This window comes from Sphaeramia orbicularis, chromosome 21 (genome assembly GCF_902148855.1).
Source record: "Sphaeramia orbicularis chromosome 21, fSphaOr1.1, whole genome shotgun sequence".
Lineage (NCBI taxonomy): Eukaryota > Metazoa > Chordata > Actinopteri > Kurtiformes > Apogonidae > Sphaeramia > Sphaeramia orbicularis.
The window spans coordinates 47,596,101-47,612,661 of NC_043977.1; the positions used below are offsets into that span (position 1 = coordinate 47,596,101).

The 16,561-nt window shown below is 43.9% G+C and overlaps 1 protein-coding gene and 1 long non-coding RNA gene across 2 annotated transcripts in view; one reads left to right on the forward strand and one right to left on the reverse strand.

Moving 5' to 3' along the window:
* Positions 1-12,368, forward strand: part of neb (nebulin) — a 125,385-nt gene extending 113,017 nt beyond the window's left edge. Inside the window, exons 135-139 of the mRNA XM_030124965.1 lie at positions 8,114-8,300; positions 8,737-8,829; positions 10,056-10,196; positions 10,290-10,393; positions 11,484-12,368. Coding sequence (XP_029980825.1) covers positions 8,114-8,300; positions 8,737-8,829; positions 10,056-10,196; positions 10,290-10,393; positions 11,484-11,657 — 699 coding nt within the window. The 3' untranslated portion in view covers positions 11,658-12,368. The remainder of the gene's footprint in view (positions 1-8,113; positions 8,301-8,736; positions 8,830-10,055; positions 10,197-10,289; positions 10,394-11,483) is intronic.
* A 2,516-nt stretch (positions 12,369-14,884) lies between these two features.
* Positions 14,885-16,351, reverse strand: LOC115412442 (uncharacterized). The gene is made up of 7 exons (XR_003934342.1): positions 16,291-16,351; positions 16,150-16,215; positions 15,974-16,062; positions 15,785-15,890; positions 15,544-15,647; positions 15,197-15,267; positions 14,885-15,027 (listed from the first exon to the last, which is right to left on the reverse strand). It is a non-coding gene; the product is annotated as an uncharacterized LOC115412442 (long non-coding RNA).
* Positions 16,352-16,561: the final 210 nt, after the last annotated feature.

Sequence of the window (16,561 nt, forward strand, 5' to 3'; positions counted from 1 at the left end):
GAGTTTCCTGTAGTAAGACAATATCTGCCTTTAAATCCTGCAGTTGATTGAAAATCTTGGTTCTCTTCACCCTGGTACCAGCTCCATGCACATTCCAGGAGACAAACTTCAGTGTACCCATGATGTGATTTGCGTTAGTTATATTTGATGCATACAGATGTGTTGAAATCCCACATACGATAAGTGTGTGTGTTGTGTGGATTGTGGAGACATGCTACTGTGCATCCATGTATTTTCTAACATCAATCTACCTCAGTTCTGGTTATACATGCATATAACGTGAGGTTGTCCTTACACATGAAAATGTGAGGCAAAGAAAAAGTGAAAAGAAAGGGGAGTGAGAGTGAGAGAGATACATATAATAAAAAGAGAAAAAAACACATCGCCGTTGTGCGCGTGTGACTTGGAGACAGGCAGTGCATTAGTGACATGTCATTGATTTACATTGGCATTAATGTTAGTTCATTACCTTATCGTCCTTAAGTCCATGTATATATGTGGGTAAACTTGTACTTCACTTTATTAGTAGAGCCAAGGGGTGGTGTTCTGGTCCCGGTATAACTGACCGTTGACAAATAGTTTATCCACAGTGATGACCGCTCTGCAGCCTTCCGTCATGAATTTGTGGCGGATAGGAAACAAAACCCGGCGTCGGTCCAAGATCTCCTTTGGAAACTGACCGTTGACGCTGAAATCTTTTCCTCTCAGCCCTGAGACTTCACCTGCTCTTTCTGTTTGTAATTCACAAACTTTGCTACGATCGGTCGGGGCCAGTGAGTACCGGGTTGCTTCCCTCCTAGGCGGTGAACGCGGTGAAAGGAGATGTTCTTCACGGCTTCCTCCGGTAGCTTCAGGTGGACTTTCATGAAGCTTTTCACGGTGGCGTCGGGGTCTTCTTCCTCCTCTTCTGGTATTCCTGCTGTGTGGAGTTCTCCTATTTTTTCAAACATGTTAGTTTATTGCACCCTCTAGCGGCAGTAGTCCACCTTGTAATTTCATCAGTGATTTGTCTCACTTGTGCCGTGTGTTGACCGGTGAAGCTGAGCTGTTGATTACCTGCTGCTACTGCTATTGCTACTGTAACTGACGGCACGATTGATAGCTGTTCAAGTGTGATGTAAAGCATGTGTGGAGTTGCAGATGACCATTAAACACGTAAAAAGACAGAGATCATGTGTCGGTGCTGAGTATGACACTGTTTCACCGGTTGAGCACACCCCGTGCAGTGGGAGTTATTGGATTAACACAGTTAATTTAGTAAAAACCGTACAATAATCAACACTAAGCCAGCCCCATGACGGGGAAGTGGAGGTTGGACAGTGTCTACAACGGCAAGCTACAGGAGGCTAGTGTGATAACGAGACCCAGTGGAGCTTCCCAGCCGATCAACAGAGCTTCAGACTTGGATCAAGCCCTCGGAGGAGGATATCGTGTGGTCTGTGACTGTGCTTGTGTGACCGTAATTGTGACTGTTTAGCGCGACGGCATAGGATAAGCCGATCGCCAAATAAGACGATAAATAACGTGTTAGCGTGTTAGCTAGCCTCCGCTAAGCTAACAGAAGTAACCGGCGCCATCTTGGTGCAGGTACGGCACCAGAGGTATGTCATAAAACAAACATGGCGGACTGTGGAGAATTAAAGAAAAAGCGTTCCTATGCACAAGGAGTTTTCAATAGGAAGGCAAATGCCATTGACTTTAACGCAGACGTTTTAACTGAACACGACCTCAAAATTGAGTTGAGGGCACTCAAGGGCAGTTATGAAGAAATCTGTAATAGCAGTTTTGATTACATTGCTGCTATGGAAGAAGAGGATGAGAGTGGATTTGAAAAGGATATAGCTGATGTAAAGAAAAGACTGCATGAGTGCCGCACAAAGTATCAAGACACTGAAATGAAGGTGAAAGAGGCATTGTGGTCACGTTGTGCATCAGGTCCTTTTGGCAGTCTGACTGTTGGCCTTAAGGATGTGTTTGACCAAGCTGAAGCGCTCCAGTTGGGGCATATCACCAGTGATCAGTATGATTCGGTGCGCACAGCAGTTAAGAGCAGAGTCGAAGTTCTGGAGGAGTTTGTGCAGAGTTGGGAGCACTATGTCCCTGAAAAGGAAGTGAATACCATGCGGACCTTCCTCACAGACTGCAAGGAAAAGAAAAATGTAACTGCAGTTGTACTGTCTAACTACATAAGCCAAGGCGCAAGATCAGTGCGTGGCGTCCGTGGTGCTCTGGCAAGCAGTAAAGAGAAAGAGGGAGATGTTGACGGCGGAGATGACAGTAAAGGCAGTGTGGATGATGGAGGAACAACCACTGCTGATAGACTGAGTGGACCTTCGGATGGTGGTGGGGTCAGTGGCGAGCAGAGCGCTGGTGCAGGCCTGGTCACCAACCCAACCACTGAAGTGTCTGGTGGTGCACTGGATGGTAATGTGAACCGTCCTGATGGTGCACAAGGCATGGGTGACCCGTCGGGGCCTCCCCAAGTACCACCACGACATCCACTGTTGTGGTCGATGAGCCCAACATTTAGTCCTGGCTTCTCTAGCGCAACACAGCAGCAGCAAGGAGCACACGCTATGCCACCAGATAGTGTTGGGGCGGGCCGGAGCACGCCTGCTATCTCGCAGGGGTTAATCGGGCCCAGAATTGTGCTCGCACCCCTAAGCCTGCCAAAGTTCTCTGGGGACAGGAGAAGCTATTGGAGATGGAAAAGTAACTGGTTGACTCTTCAGGCATTAGCTGAACCCACGGGCTCCCCGGAATGCAGATTGTTCCATCAGCAATGTTGTAAAACGCGAACACAGGCTGTCTCATTGCCGTACCGCTGCCGAGGTCTTCCGGGTTTTTGAGGACTGTTACGGGGACATGTCGCAAATAGCAGATGACATTGTATTGGAGCTACAGGATTTACCAGCTGTGCGTAACAACCAACCAAGGGAGGCATTACAGTTGATCCAAGCGGTGGAAAGAGCATTGTTGGACCTCATAGACTTAGGTTCTGAGGACGCCATAAAGAACCAGTTGGTGATCTGATCACTTGAAAGTAAGCTGCCAGACAGTCTGAAGGAAAGGTGGCTGTTGTACCGGTGTGACGCGGCCAGCAACGTCAACCCACGTAACCGGTTCGACAAACTGTGGCAGTTCCTGAGGGATCAGAAAATGGTTCTGGTGCAATTGGAGCAGCTACAGATCACCAGATGACCAAACTCTGCCAGAGCAGGTGAACCTAACCCCCATGAGAAGACAAAGGAAAGGCTGGGGGACCGAAGGCAGGAGAGGCGCTCATTTACCAAAGCCACAGCAAGCGAGGCGAGAGGGGAATCTTCACGAGAGCCTTGTGATGTGTGTGGCGAAGAGGGGCACACTGGGCGTTTATACCGCTGTAAGGCATTTAAGAAGTCCAGCCCATCAGAGCAGAGAGCCCAAGTGAAAAAGACAAAAGCCTGCCCCAAATGCCTGGATCTCCATGGGAAGGACAGTCCGTGCAATAAAAACTTTCTGTGTCACAATGAGGCATGTTAAAGAGGTGACGCCCCTCCAGACCATCACTTCTTCCTGTGCTTCAAATCACCAACCAAAAAGGACACCACCAAGGGAGAAAAGAGGAGAGAATCCTGCGGGCCAACGGAAGAACAAGAGGCTGTGTTTGCTAGTCTAGGCCTGATCCCGGAGCAACTGGAGGCTGTTCGTAATGCCTGCACAAATAAGGTATTGTCAACAGTATGTGCTGGCAGAGAGAGTGGACCTAAGGAGCACCCAGTCCTCAGGATGTTGTTGGAGGTAACGACCAAGAGGGGGGCCTGGGTCGGTGCACTAATCGATTTAGCTTCTGACATGAACTATATCACTCACCAAGCAGCAGAGAGGCTTGGATTGGCTGGTGAGCCAATCACGCTGGTCGTGTATGGTGTGGGTGGTATTGAGGTGAGGGTTGAGACAAAGAGGTACTGTGTGAGCATAAAGGTAGCCACGAAGAAGGGGGCATGGCGACTTCACGAGATGCTCTGCTATGGACTGGAGGAGATTGCCAGAGTAAACCATGCAGTAGACTCGGAGCGCCTGGAAAGGTTCTTCCCAGGTGTTGTCAAGCAAGGGGAACTGACCCGCCTTGAGAAGGTTGAGTTACTCATCAGTACCCGGGAAGGTCGTCTCGCCCCCCAGCGGATGATGAGGTGCGGCGATTTGGTGTTGTGGGATGGTCCGCTCAGGAAGACCGTCAGTGGCGTGCACCTGGACCTTTTTGAAGACATTGAGGTGACTGCACGCCATTCTTCAACTCACTTTGCATGCTCCATGAGGGCGGAATCCAGGAGAGTCGAGGTTCTCCATAACAACTGTCACAAGCTAAAGAGCAGCGTTGAAGTTGGAACCACAGCTGCAAGCAATGCTGAGATCGTTAAGTGGCTGCAGTGGGACAGCATCGGTGCTGCCTGCGACCCAGTGTGTGGTGGATGTCGATGTGGAAAATGCGCCCCTGGGGGTAAGGAGATGTCTCTACCAGACGAGAGAGAGTTAGAGATCATCAGGGGAGGACTGACCTTCAAGCTAAGCGACCACCACAGCGACAAGCCCCACTGGGACACCAGGCATCCCTGGAAGGAGGACCCTGCTACCCTGCCTAACAACCGTGAAGCTGTCAAAGCGGCGTTCCTGAAATCAGAGAAGCGCCTTGAGAGGGACCTGAAGTGGAAGGAGGCTTACGCGAGGCAGGTGCACAACATGGTAGCCAGAGGGGCAGCAACCAAGCTGTCCAGGGCTGTGATGGACAGTTGGAACGGAGCTGTGTGGTGGATGAACCACCTGACAGCACTCAACCCTCATTCTGTCTCCACCCCAGTGAGATTAGTGTGGGACAGTAGCCGAGAATTCCAGGGCGTTAGCCTCAATACCATCCTGCTGAAAGGCCCGGATGTCTTGAACCTCATCCAGGTGGTCTTGCTCCATTTCTGGGAGGGGGAGCATGTGGCGGTTGGCGACGTGTCCAAAATGTACAACTCGGTTTGGTTGGAGGATCAGGAGCTGCATGTCCACTGCTTCCTATGGAGAGACTCTCCAGCCGAGGACATTGAGGACTATGCCGTGGTACGGGTGAACATGGGTGATAAGCTGGCTGGCTGCATCGCCCAGGTGACAATGCGGGAGACTGCCCACCTACCACAGTTCGCTGACAAAGTAGAAGAAAGATGTGTCATTGTGGACAACGCCTACATGGACGACATTCTGGTGTACCATAATGACCCACAAAGACTGAGTGAGATCCTGGTAGGGGTTGAAGCCAACAGGGGGGTTTCACCTCAAGCCATGGGTGCGATCTGGCCAAAGTGGGAGGCAAGGCGGTATTCCCACTAAATCGGAGACCATCCTGTTGCCTAATCAGTTGCGGGATGAGGACAATAAGGCCCTGGGAGTGGGTTACCACATGGGAGAGGACAAACTTTTCCTCATGGTTGCCATTAATTTCTCCGCAAGGAAAAAGAAGATGCGCCCAGAGCTCAACCTCGCTGTGGAGGACATAGAGGAGAAGACACCAGATCCCCTTACCCGTTATATGCTACTGAGCCAGGTAGCTGGGCTTTATGATCCTCTTGGTCTGGCGACACCCCTGAAACAGAAGGGTGTCATCCTTGTCAGGAGAGCCTTTCAAGAGGCTGGGACATTGACCAAGGATATGTGGGACAAGCCACTGTCCAGTGAGCTGCGCGGGAAGGCGATCGAGCTCTTCAAAGAGTATGCCCAGCTGAGCACCATCACTTTCCCCAAGAGTATTACACCTCCTGGCTGGCTGGGTAAACCCTGGGGGATAACATTCTCTGATGGGAGCTGTGACTCTTATGGGGCAGTCCTCTACCTGCGCTGGGAGACTTCAGGGGGCATTGTGACCCGGCTTGTGGAATCGAAGGCCAAATTGACCCTGTTGGACCAGAAAGGTGATGCAGTTAAAGCGGAGATCTGCGAAGCCATCTTTGCTGCCCGGCTGAAGGGGTACATGCAGAAACATGGGCGGTTGGAAGTGGTTAGGTGGTACCACTTTGTCAATAGCCAAACAGCGCTAGGAGCCATCCAGCGAGAAAGTTATGGGTTCCAAACTTTCTTCGCTAATCGTGTGGTTGAGATACAGAAGGCCGGACCTGTGACAGATTGGTGGTGGGTCCCCGGTCAGTACAATGTGACTGATCTGGTCACTAGAGGATGTTCCCCTGATCAGCTTGATGGTGACTCCCTGTGGCAGAGAGGTCTGGAGTTTCTGACCAGAGCAGTGGATGAGTGGCCCATGAAGTCTGCTGCGGAGGTGGCCTCTGGTACCAGGGAGGTTGTGAGTAAACTCCAAAGGAAAGCTTTCACCGCCATCATCACGAGGGCCCAGGCCAAGAAGCTGTCTGCTCCAGATGGTCCTAGCAGTGTTGATTCCATGGTCAGGGATGGAGCAACCACGGGGCCTCCTACAGACACCGCTACAGGGTCGTCTTCAATAACATCTAGTGCTGACCGTACAAAGAGGTTGTGGGGGTCGGCTCTCGTGGGTCAGATAGATCTATCAAGATTTCCTACACTAAGTAGGCTCTGTGGGGCTGTAGGATACGTCTGCAGAGCTGTGCACTCCTGGTTACACACCAGAGATTGAACCAGTGAGAAAGAACAGTGGGAGGCAGTACTCACTGTCCAGGAACAAGAGGAGACATACTTCTGGTGAGTCCTCCTCCCGAGATCTTTTCGCCGCTGCTTTGGGAGTCATGGTGTTAGTTTTTCCCATCACGATGTTGTCGTAGCACCGGTCAATATACTCCGTCAGGCTGGCCAGGTCTTCCTCGCCGTGCTCCAGAGTGATGAGTTAGATACTCTATTTGTCTACTTTCTCTACTTGTAGGTGTGAATTAGCAAAAGAATTGGCAAAAGAAAACGGGTAAATAGCTCACTACATTAAATATTTGTAAGCGCGCCTTTTTTAATCTGCTGCCTCGCCGTCTCTCAGATTCTACGTCCCAACCATGTCACCACCTCCTCTCTGACTCTATCATTAAAGGGTACCTGTCGTGAACTTACATTACTAACTACTTAAAAAGATTGGTGATATGATACTAGCGGTTCCATAAGGTAATTTACAGTATAGCCCATTGTCAAGTACATATGAGTCAGTGCTCTGTCAGTCAGTCATGGTCAGCGACATGTTGCCTCCTTCACTGGCTGTTCCAGCATTGGTAGTGACACAGACTCATTGTATTGTCCAATTATCTGGGCTGTGATGGACTGGTCACTGACCCCATGCTGCAGACACCAGTCTTAGATGACACATTATCGACCAGTGCTGGGTCACATCTCTAGGACAGTGGCGAAGTGCAAAGCTTACGGCTGCACAAACAACAAATGCGAACATGTGCTTTCCACTCAATGTCATTCACTGACTGCTGCTTGTTTACTCGCACTCCATCACCCACAATCAATGCGGGTATGCCACTTATTTCCGGCAATGGCTGTTCCCCATAGGTTCTGCTCTGCACATGATTCACGTAATAAAAAGGTCCAGTGTGGTACATTTATCGTCTTTTTTGTTTACTGCATTTGCAGTTCTCTCGCCTATAAGTCATACACAAAGAACACTTAATGGTATAAGCATGACCAGTGTAGGTATGATTTTAAGGTGCATTACTGTCACCAACTGTTTTTATGGTAAACTGTAGTAAATATCTTCTTTGTCAAAACCCCCAGAATGGGCAAAACAACCACTAGATCTAATAATGCAATTTTTTTCCATCTATCCTTTTATATTTAGATAATTTTCTCACAGCTAAGCTTAGTCCATGATGAGATAAAAATTGTTGCAGGAACAAGTTGGCAAACGCCTTCAAAATATTATAAACGTACTAGATTGAGAACATTTTGAGTTGTACTTTTTGACAGTCATTCGTAACAGGAATGACAACATGAGATGTATCAACAAACATCCATCTTTGACACAGGAACTGAATAGTAAAACATGTACAGAGCTGCATCCTACATCAGATATGATGTACCGTACGTTTTGCCTCGAGTTAAACTCATTTAAAGTTAAGGACTCTGAGTATAGGTGTTTCTGTCTGAATCTAGTGTTTAACCTCAGATGCTCTGTACTTTCCAGGTGAGATATCACGAGGACTTTGAGAAGAGCAAGGGCAGCTTCACCCCGACCACCTCTGACCCTGTGACTGATCGCGTGAAGAGAAACACCCAGGACTTCAGCGACATCAGCTACCGCGGCATCCAGAGGCGCGTGGTGGAGATGGAAAGGAGACGTGCCATAGAGCATGACCAGGAGACCATCACCGGTACAGTTTAGCAGTGTTTAGGAATAGAATCTGTGCAAGAAACGATCTTATACTGAGCATGTTCAGAATGATCACCATCAAGTCAACTTTATCTATAAAGCACTTTAAAAACAACACTATTGGCCAAAGTACTGTACACAGACATAAAAACACTTCACATCTTTACTTTACATCTTACCCAGGGACCACAGTTGAAAAATAGCTTTTTTGCTAATACTGGCAAATTTACAGAAATGTTCATTAATGTGTACTGCCCCTGCTAAATAAATAAATAAAACACATCAAAGAATTAATAAAAACAATAAAAGCCACCTTCTCACACTGAGTTAAAAGCCAAAGAGAAAAAACACGTTTTCAGAGAGGTTTTAAAAATAGAAATGGAGTTGTCTTGCGTCAGATAAAATGACTGAATGTCTCATGGACTCTTTGGCTTCAGATCTGCGTGTGTGGCGCACAAACCCCGGCTCAGTGTTTGATTACGACCCTGCTGAGGACAACATCCAGTCCAGGAGTCTGCACATGATGTCAGGTGAGACAAGAAACCTCAACCCACGGGTTAGAAATGGTTCTAGTGGTGAGTGATGGTTTGATTTAAACCCCATCGAAACCATGAATTCACAAGGAGATGATCACACTGGAGGATAATGAAGGGAACGTTCATGAGTCAAGCTTTGCCAGTGGCTGGTTTTAGAAGGTGTTGTTGTGGTTTATGTTTTTTCTCAGGAATTATGGACTGTAGCTCTCTTAACAAAAAGAGCAGCATTTTTCTCCTGGTGAAATTCAGTCTTGATAGTATTTTCTCTGCCTATTAGATAAGAAAACCTGCTTTGGGAATAGGCAGGAGATGTTCTAGACCAGGGGTGTCAAACATACGGCACGTGGAACAAAACTGACTCACCACAGGGTCCAATCTGGCCCTTGGGATGAATTTGTGAAAAGTCAGAATTACACTGAAGATATTAACAGGGGTGTCAAAATCATTCACCACTTCGATCTCGAGTTGGGTCAAACCAGTAAACGACTATCAAAATAACCCATGAAAAAAAATAACTCCAAATTTTTGTATTTGTTTTAGTGTAAAAAAGTAAAATTACGTTGTAAAGTTAACATTTACAAACTATCTTTTAAAAAAAAAAGAATACCCTGAACAAATATGAAAAGCATTAAAAGTATTAAGAGAAATAAGTCACAATATTCTGCCTGTTACTAAATAACCTGAGACTTAATATTATTAAAATTGTGATTATTTTTCTTAAGAAATTTCAGGTTATTCGTGGTTCATGTTCACATTTTTTAAAGGATAGTTTGTAGATGTAAATATTTTCATAATGTTTTGGGTTTATGTTTATTCGGTCGTTATCCATAATACAGAAAATGCAAACAATGAGGCTTTTTTTGCTTGAATTAGGCAGAATTTAACTGAATTAAGCAAAAAAAATCTGCCAGTGGAACAAATGAAAATTATCTTAGTAAGATTTCTTGAAATAAGATTTTCAAGATCTATTGTCTAAAAATAAGTTCTTATATCTCATTGAAAAGTTACCCTGTAGGTGATTATGTTTTTATTTAAGTGTGATGAGATATTTTGACTAGAAATGAAAAAAATACACTTGGTAAGATTTTGATTTTTTCCAGTGAAGGATTCTAGCTGAATGAATAAGCCTCCCATTTGTCTGTCTTTGTTTTCATGCAAAGTATTGATTCTAAGTATGTCCAGAGGAATGGTCTTTTTCTAACCCTTCACACCGTTGACAGTTCAAGCTCAGCGTCGCAGCAAGGAGCACTCCCGCTCCACCAGCGCCCTGAGCGGCATGGCCGATGAGAAATCCGAGATGTCCCAGGATGCCGACCACCACATGTCCCTCTACAGCAACAACTACATGACCTCTTCTATCGGTACACTGTGAAATCACTACCACGGACACAGGAGACTGTGTAGTGTTGAACTACACACAGCAGTGAACGTTGTATCTGTGTGTTGACCTGCAGGTTACCAACATGCAAAGACTGTGGAGGTCCAGCAGAGGTCTTCATCTGTGGCCACTCAGCAGACCGCCGTGTCCTCCATCCCCTCCCACCCCTCCACCACTGGAGTGAGTACACATGCACAAATATTCTACTTTTTACTCCACTCCTGTTGTCTTGACAGTTTTTCATGCCCATGCCCAGTCTTTTCATCCCTTCCTGCTCAGTGAAAAGCATTTGTCGGTTTGTAATGTTCCTTTATGCACTCAGTTTAACTCTTGGATTTACTATGAAATGCATCACCACAAAACTGAAAACAGATCTGTTTTTCTGAGCTCATAAAAAGCTGACTTTTTAGAGAAATGTGGTTGTTACATGAAATCAAAACTACAAACGTGATGAATTTATAGATTAGGATGCACTTCAGTACATGAAACTACATAAATTTGTTCAAATGAGTTTAATCTTGTACATGTAGAGAAGGAAAATGCATTTTGTTTTTCATTTTTTGGGTATATAACAGGACTTTCAACTCAAAAAAGATTGCAATTTTCTGAATAAAGCTTTTAAAATTACAGAATTCTCTATTTAATTGCACCTTTGTCAGCATATTTTCTCAGTTTCTCAACTCTGACATCTCAGGTTCCATTTGAAGGCAACGATTTCTAATGTTCATTGAAAATAATACAAACAAGAAAAGCACTCGGACAGCACAGACCTCCGCCAAGACAGATCTGTTTGCCCCCCCCCCGCCCGATCACCACCAAAATTTAATCATTTCTTCCTTGTGCCAGTATCAACATTTCCTGAAAATTTCATGAAAATCTGTCCATAACTTTTTGAGTTATCCTGCTAACAATCAAACAAACACGCAAACACACAAAGCAAAGCGATCACAATACCTCCTGGCGGAGGTAATAATTAACAACAAAAAATGTTACTTATTAAGATGCCATTTTAATTTCAGGAGCATCCACAATAGTCCATGCATATATAAAAAAGATCAAGGAACGTCTACAAAACCTCAAGACATTTGCTCTTAACTGATCATGTGAAATCTGTTGTTGGTGCAGTTCAAAAGACACAGGATGTTTCCATTGGTGTTATTTTTATTGTGGAATGAACTACTGCACTGACAGACCAACATTCCTAAAATCTATAACCAGGTTGACTTCAAATTCACTACTTTTTCATTGACTTCTATTGTTGTCTCTGCAGAAAACCGTGCGTGCCATGTACGACTACACTGCAGCCGACAGCGATGAAGTGTCCTTCAAGGATGGAGACGTGATTTTGAACGTGCAAGCAATCGATGAAGGATGGATGTACGGTACCGTGCAGCGTACTGGCAAGACTGGCATGCTGCCCGCCAACTACGTTGAAGCAATTTAAAGACCGAGCCCGCCCAGCGTCCCTCCGGAGTGGGCGAGACACATCCACAGGGCAAACTGATTGGTCTTCCTCCCGTGATCACAACGGTGGCTTAGTGCAATGTGTAGCTGTAGATTGTTGTAACTAACTGTTTTTGAATGATGTTGTTCCTGGTCCTGTTAGTCAGTCTGTTCTCATTCATATGCCGTTTCACCTGCTGCCTGTGGATGTGATATAAGCATCTGAACAACACAACACATATAAATATTCCTGATTATACATACTTTGTCTATTATGAATGGCAGACTGTTAGTTGAAACTGTTCAAAAACCCTGTCTTGGAAAAACTAGACTCACTTACCTGCATCCTAGGCCATTATTCTGTACATTTGAAGATTATTTAATATATATGAAATACTCGGAGAGTATTTTCTCATAAAAACAAAGGGCTGGAGTGGTTCCACTTAATGCCTTTATCTTAAAAATGTAATGAATACAGAAAATGTAGAGATGATTAATATAATGGAATCCAGAAGGAGGTGAGCTGACATCTACCTCCTTGATGATGAAAACAAAGCCTGCAGGGTGTGTGAGATGAGCCTCAGTCTTCCCTCCTTTACTGAAGGCTGCCACTAGTAGAATGTGTGTTTTGTTTCGTCCGATTATTTAGGTCCTGGGGCATGTCCTTTACCTTTAATCAGTAGCTAATAAAGCACACCAAGCTCCTGCACAACTCTGCCTCTGTCTCTTTACTCTAAACTCTGTATTGAAACGTCTCCTCACATTGAATCTTCATTTAACAAATATTCATAGAAGGACTTGTCAAGATGAGGGTGATCTCCATCCAGTACCATGAGTGCTGACCACCCACCCATCATGTTGATAGCTGGGGAGACACACTGGAAATCAGCCACTAGTGGGACAAAAAATGTGGACAGAACTGAAAACATAAATGTTTAAACTATATTCCAGTAACCAGCAAAAGTAGCATCTTAAGCATAACTTCCACTTAGCAACTGAGTAGTAACAGCTAACATTAGCAAGTATCTTTCCAACATTGGGACATTTTTAGCCACTTCTATTTCTAGCAAACTTGACTTCACATACTATGCTAGTTGAACCAAATCTAAATAAGAGTTCAAAAGCACTAGAAATGTGCGTACGTCAGCCAGGAAGTTGGCGTGGAGCACCGCACATTTCCACGGTTGTTACACTTTTTATACAAATGAACGTGAGCGTGGAAAAAGGTGTACGCCATGTTTTTGTACAAACACACCCTTTACACGTGGCCCCAGGTGAGTTTGTCAGACTTGTGAGATGAAAAGGGCACCAGGGGGACTTTATAGTCACAGCATGGGAAAACTAAATGAATTCCCAGTCTCTGGCACAGTCTGGCGCTTCTCAAATTATTCTAAATGCCTCATGGAATTAACTCAGAGTTCATTTGTCTGTTCCGAAAGCTGGACAAGGAAATGAGCTGCAACAGGTCATTATAGTAGAAACACAGTGTTTAAAGGTATTAAAGGAACTTTCATGAACTAAACAAGTTGTGATGAGAAGTTACAGGACATCATCTCCATATAACTGTGTATTGTGTTTGAAATGTTGGACCACTGGACAGATGTTTGTCTGATGATGCTGCTATTTTTTTCTTTGTAGAAGCAGAATGATGAATTTATACCTAAGAAGTAAAATAGGCAAATCTGGAGGCTAAGAGGGAGCATATAACAGCCAGAATTAAAAAAAGCTAAATACACCTTCATAATTTTGTGACTTGTCTGGAAAACTGCAGCAATATCAACCGGAACCAAAATATGTTTATTCAGATCAAATGTCAACTCCATTCTGTTGAATGGATCACAAACTGAGAAAGTCACAATTGCTGGTTCCAACGAGCTCCAGACCTTCATCAATAGATGCCTTAGACCACGGGTGTCAAACATGCGGCCCGGGGGCCAAATTCGGGGTCCATTCCAGCCTGTGGGATGAATTTGTGAAATGCAAAAATTAGACTGAAGATACTAGTAATAATTTTAATTCAGTTTCCACATACAGACCAATTCAATCTCAATTGGGTCGGACCAGTAAAATACAATTATAATAACCTATAAATACTCACAATTCCAAATTTCACTGTATTTATACTAATCAAACTATCATTTCTCTTAAAAAAGAAAGAATAACCTAAGCAAATATGAACAACTAGAAATGACTTAAGTGCAATTTTAACAATATTCTGTCTGCTATTAAATGTTGTGTCACCTGACATGGCACAGCTGGGGCCCCACCCTGGAGCCAGGCCCAGGGTTGGGGCTCAAAAGCGAGCGCCTAGTGCTGGTGTTCTGCCGAATTGTCCTACTTCCGCAAAACGTCCTACCGTAGCATGAAACGACAGACATATCTGCCAATCTGTGCTACCTCGTCAGAAAATCCTACCATGCGCTTCCAGTTTCTTTTTTTTTTGTCATCGCTGTTTTAATGTTTTGTTTTGTTTTTCTGCAAGTAGGACGCTCAAACACTGAATGACCCCATAGATGTAGATGTATGCAGGACGTTCTGACAATTCAAATGACCAAGTCAGAAAATGCTTCAACATTTGCTTCCATTTTCATATGCAGGTAGGACGTTCTGACAATTCAAATGACCCCGTCAGAACATGCTTCCACATTGATATATGCAGGTAGGACGTTCTGACAGTTCAAATGACCCCGTCAGAACATGCTTCCACATTGATATATGCAGGTAGGACGTTCTGACAGTTCAAATGACCCCGTCAGAACATGCTTCCACATTGATATATGCAGGTAGGACGTTCTGACAGTTCAAATGACCCCGTCAGAACATGCTTCCACATTGATATATGCAGGTAGGACATTCTGACAGTTCAAATGACCCCGTCAGAACATGCTTCCACATTGATATATGCAGGTAGGACGTTCTAACAATTCAAATGACCCCGTCAGAACATGCTTCCACATTGATATATGCAGGTAGGACGTTCTAACAGTTCAAATGACCCCGTCAGGATATGCTTTTATGTAACCATGTTCAATTATACATATGAACCTCATTTGAGAAAGCTTGTACATAGATGTACTTACATTAGGTTGTTCTAAACTATCCCCATATGGATGGCTACAGATGATTTTCAAATAATGTATAAGAACAATTTGAAATTGACCTGAAGACATAATATGAAAAAAACATTAGTATTTTAATTTTAACAGTTAAATAACAAAAAATACATTTGCACATTCACACAATAACTATTTACACATCACTTACATAATCAAAATTCACAAATCTCTCAAACATTTATGACAACGATAATCTGTGTGCGCATCATTCACACATTCAAAATGGGCCCACCGCAGACATGTCCCACACTGCACCTAGAGACAAAAATATAATAAAAACAATACAATTTGAAAATGTGAACGTCATTACACCTATACAACTAAGAATTTCCATTTAGAGAGAAACATTTATTTAGCACTCGTTTACCATTTAGAACTGTCAGTACTTATGCTTTTAGAATAATTCTTATATGATCATCTTTACCATTTCAATCATGCTGCGCTCGGCATCGTTCTCCAGCATGGAGCACACCACGCAGTAATCTTCTGCGTTGCCTAGAATAAAATTAAGACCACTTCATTTTTATGTGTCTATTGACAGGATTGCAGGCATCATTGGCTAATTCCTTTATCAAGAGCTGCTGTTTATACATTTCTACATTTTGGAGCATGTGCTCCATCATCCAAAATATATGAAGCATGTATATTTTAATAGTACCCATGACCACATGGACAAGGCTTTGGAGAGACAGGTATTTCAGCAACTTTATATAATTAGTATTGTAGTTACAAAATTATGGCTACTGACTATACAAGTATCTTCATACTTACCCCGATTTTCTAGCAGGCTACAGGCTATCTGCCCTCTGTACTGCTTCACAGCCTCAGCTCAGTACCTCCCTTGCTTCACCCGCCAAAATGAAGTTCTCTGCAAACTGAAATACATTGTTTTTGTACACATTTACATAGGGAGTCAACCAAGTTTCAAAAAAGACAAAGGAAAGTAATCAGTGTTAATTATGCATCTTGTCAACTTTTCAAACCAATGAACAAAACAGAATGATTTTAATACCTTCAGCACCAAAACTCCACAGCTACTTGAGTCCTGCTGTTTATGATGCTGCAGAGTCTGTATCTGCCACGACTCCGCAGACCTGTCCTTCATCTTCAGAAAGTTCCTGGTTAAAACAGAATCAGAACCAGTTTACCATCTAGCCAGACATGTTCTTCTTGTAAATCATTACTTTAGAATCATAAATACCTTCACTTGCGAAGAACTTTTCTTTCATAATGGTCCTCATTGCCCATGGGATCTATTAGGATCAGGGTCCTTGTGGGGATGTTGACAATCTTAAAAAATATATTTGAAATTCACTTAAACAAAACAGTACTTTCAAAAAACAGTTTTGTCAAACAAAATGTAGGGTAAACACATACCACAAGAATCCAGTGTGCAGAAAAATTCAAAGGGCACAACCACATGTCCTCAACTGGAAATTTCACCTGTAGGATGTTTTACAGCAAGTTAAATACGACCAATTTACTGAACATCCACTAACTTTAGAATACTTTCATTACCTTACTGTGGCTACGGAACCTCCCCGAAAATAATGCTGTTGCAACAACGGCATCCATATGGCAAACAGGTTTCTGTTAAAAGCAAATACATGAAAACACACACACACTATACAGACATATAATAATAGGACCATATATGATAACCTGGAATATGTAATTTTTACTTGCCTTGTGTTCCCCAATGAGGCATTGCAAGTATGCATCAATTACCTAAAATGTGAGTGAAGGAATATTGACACATCATAAAATAGAAACACTGCTACAAGCAGCT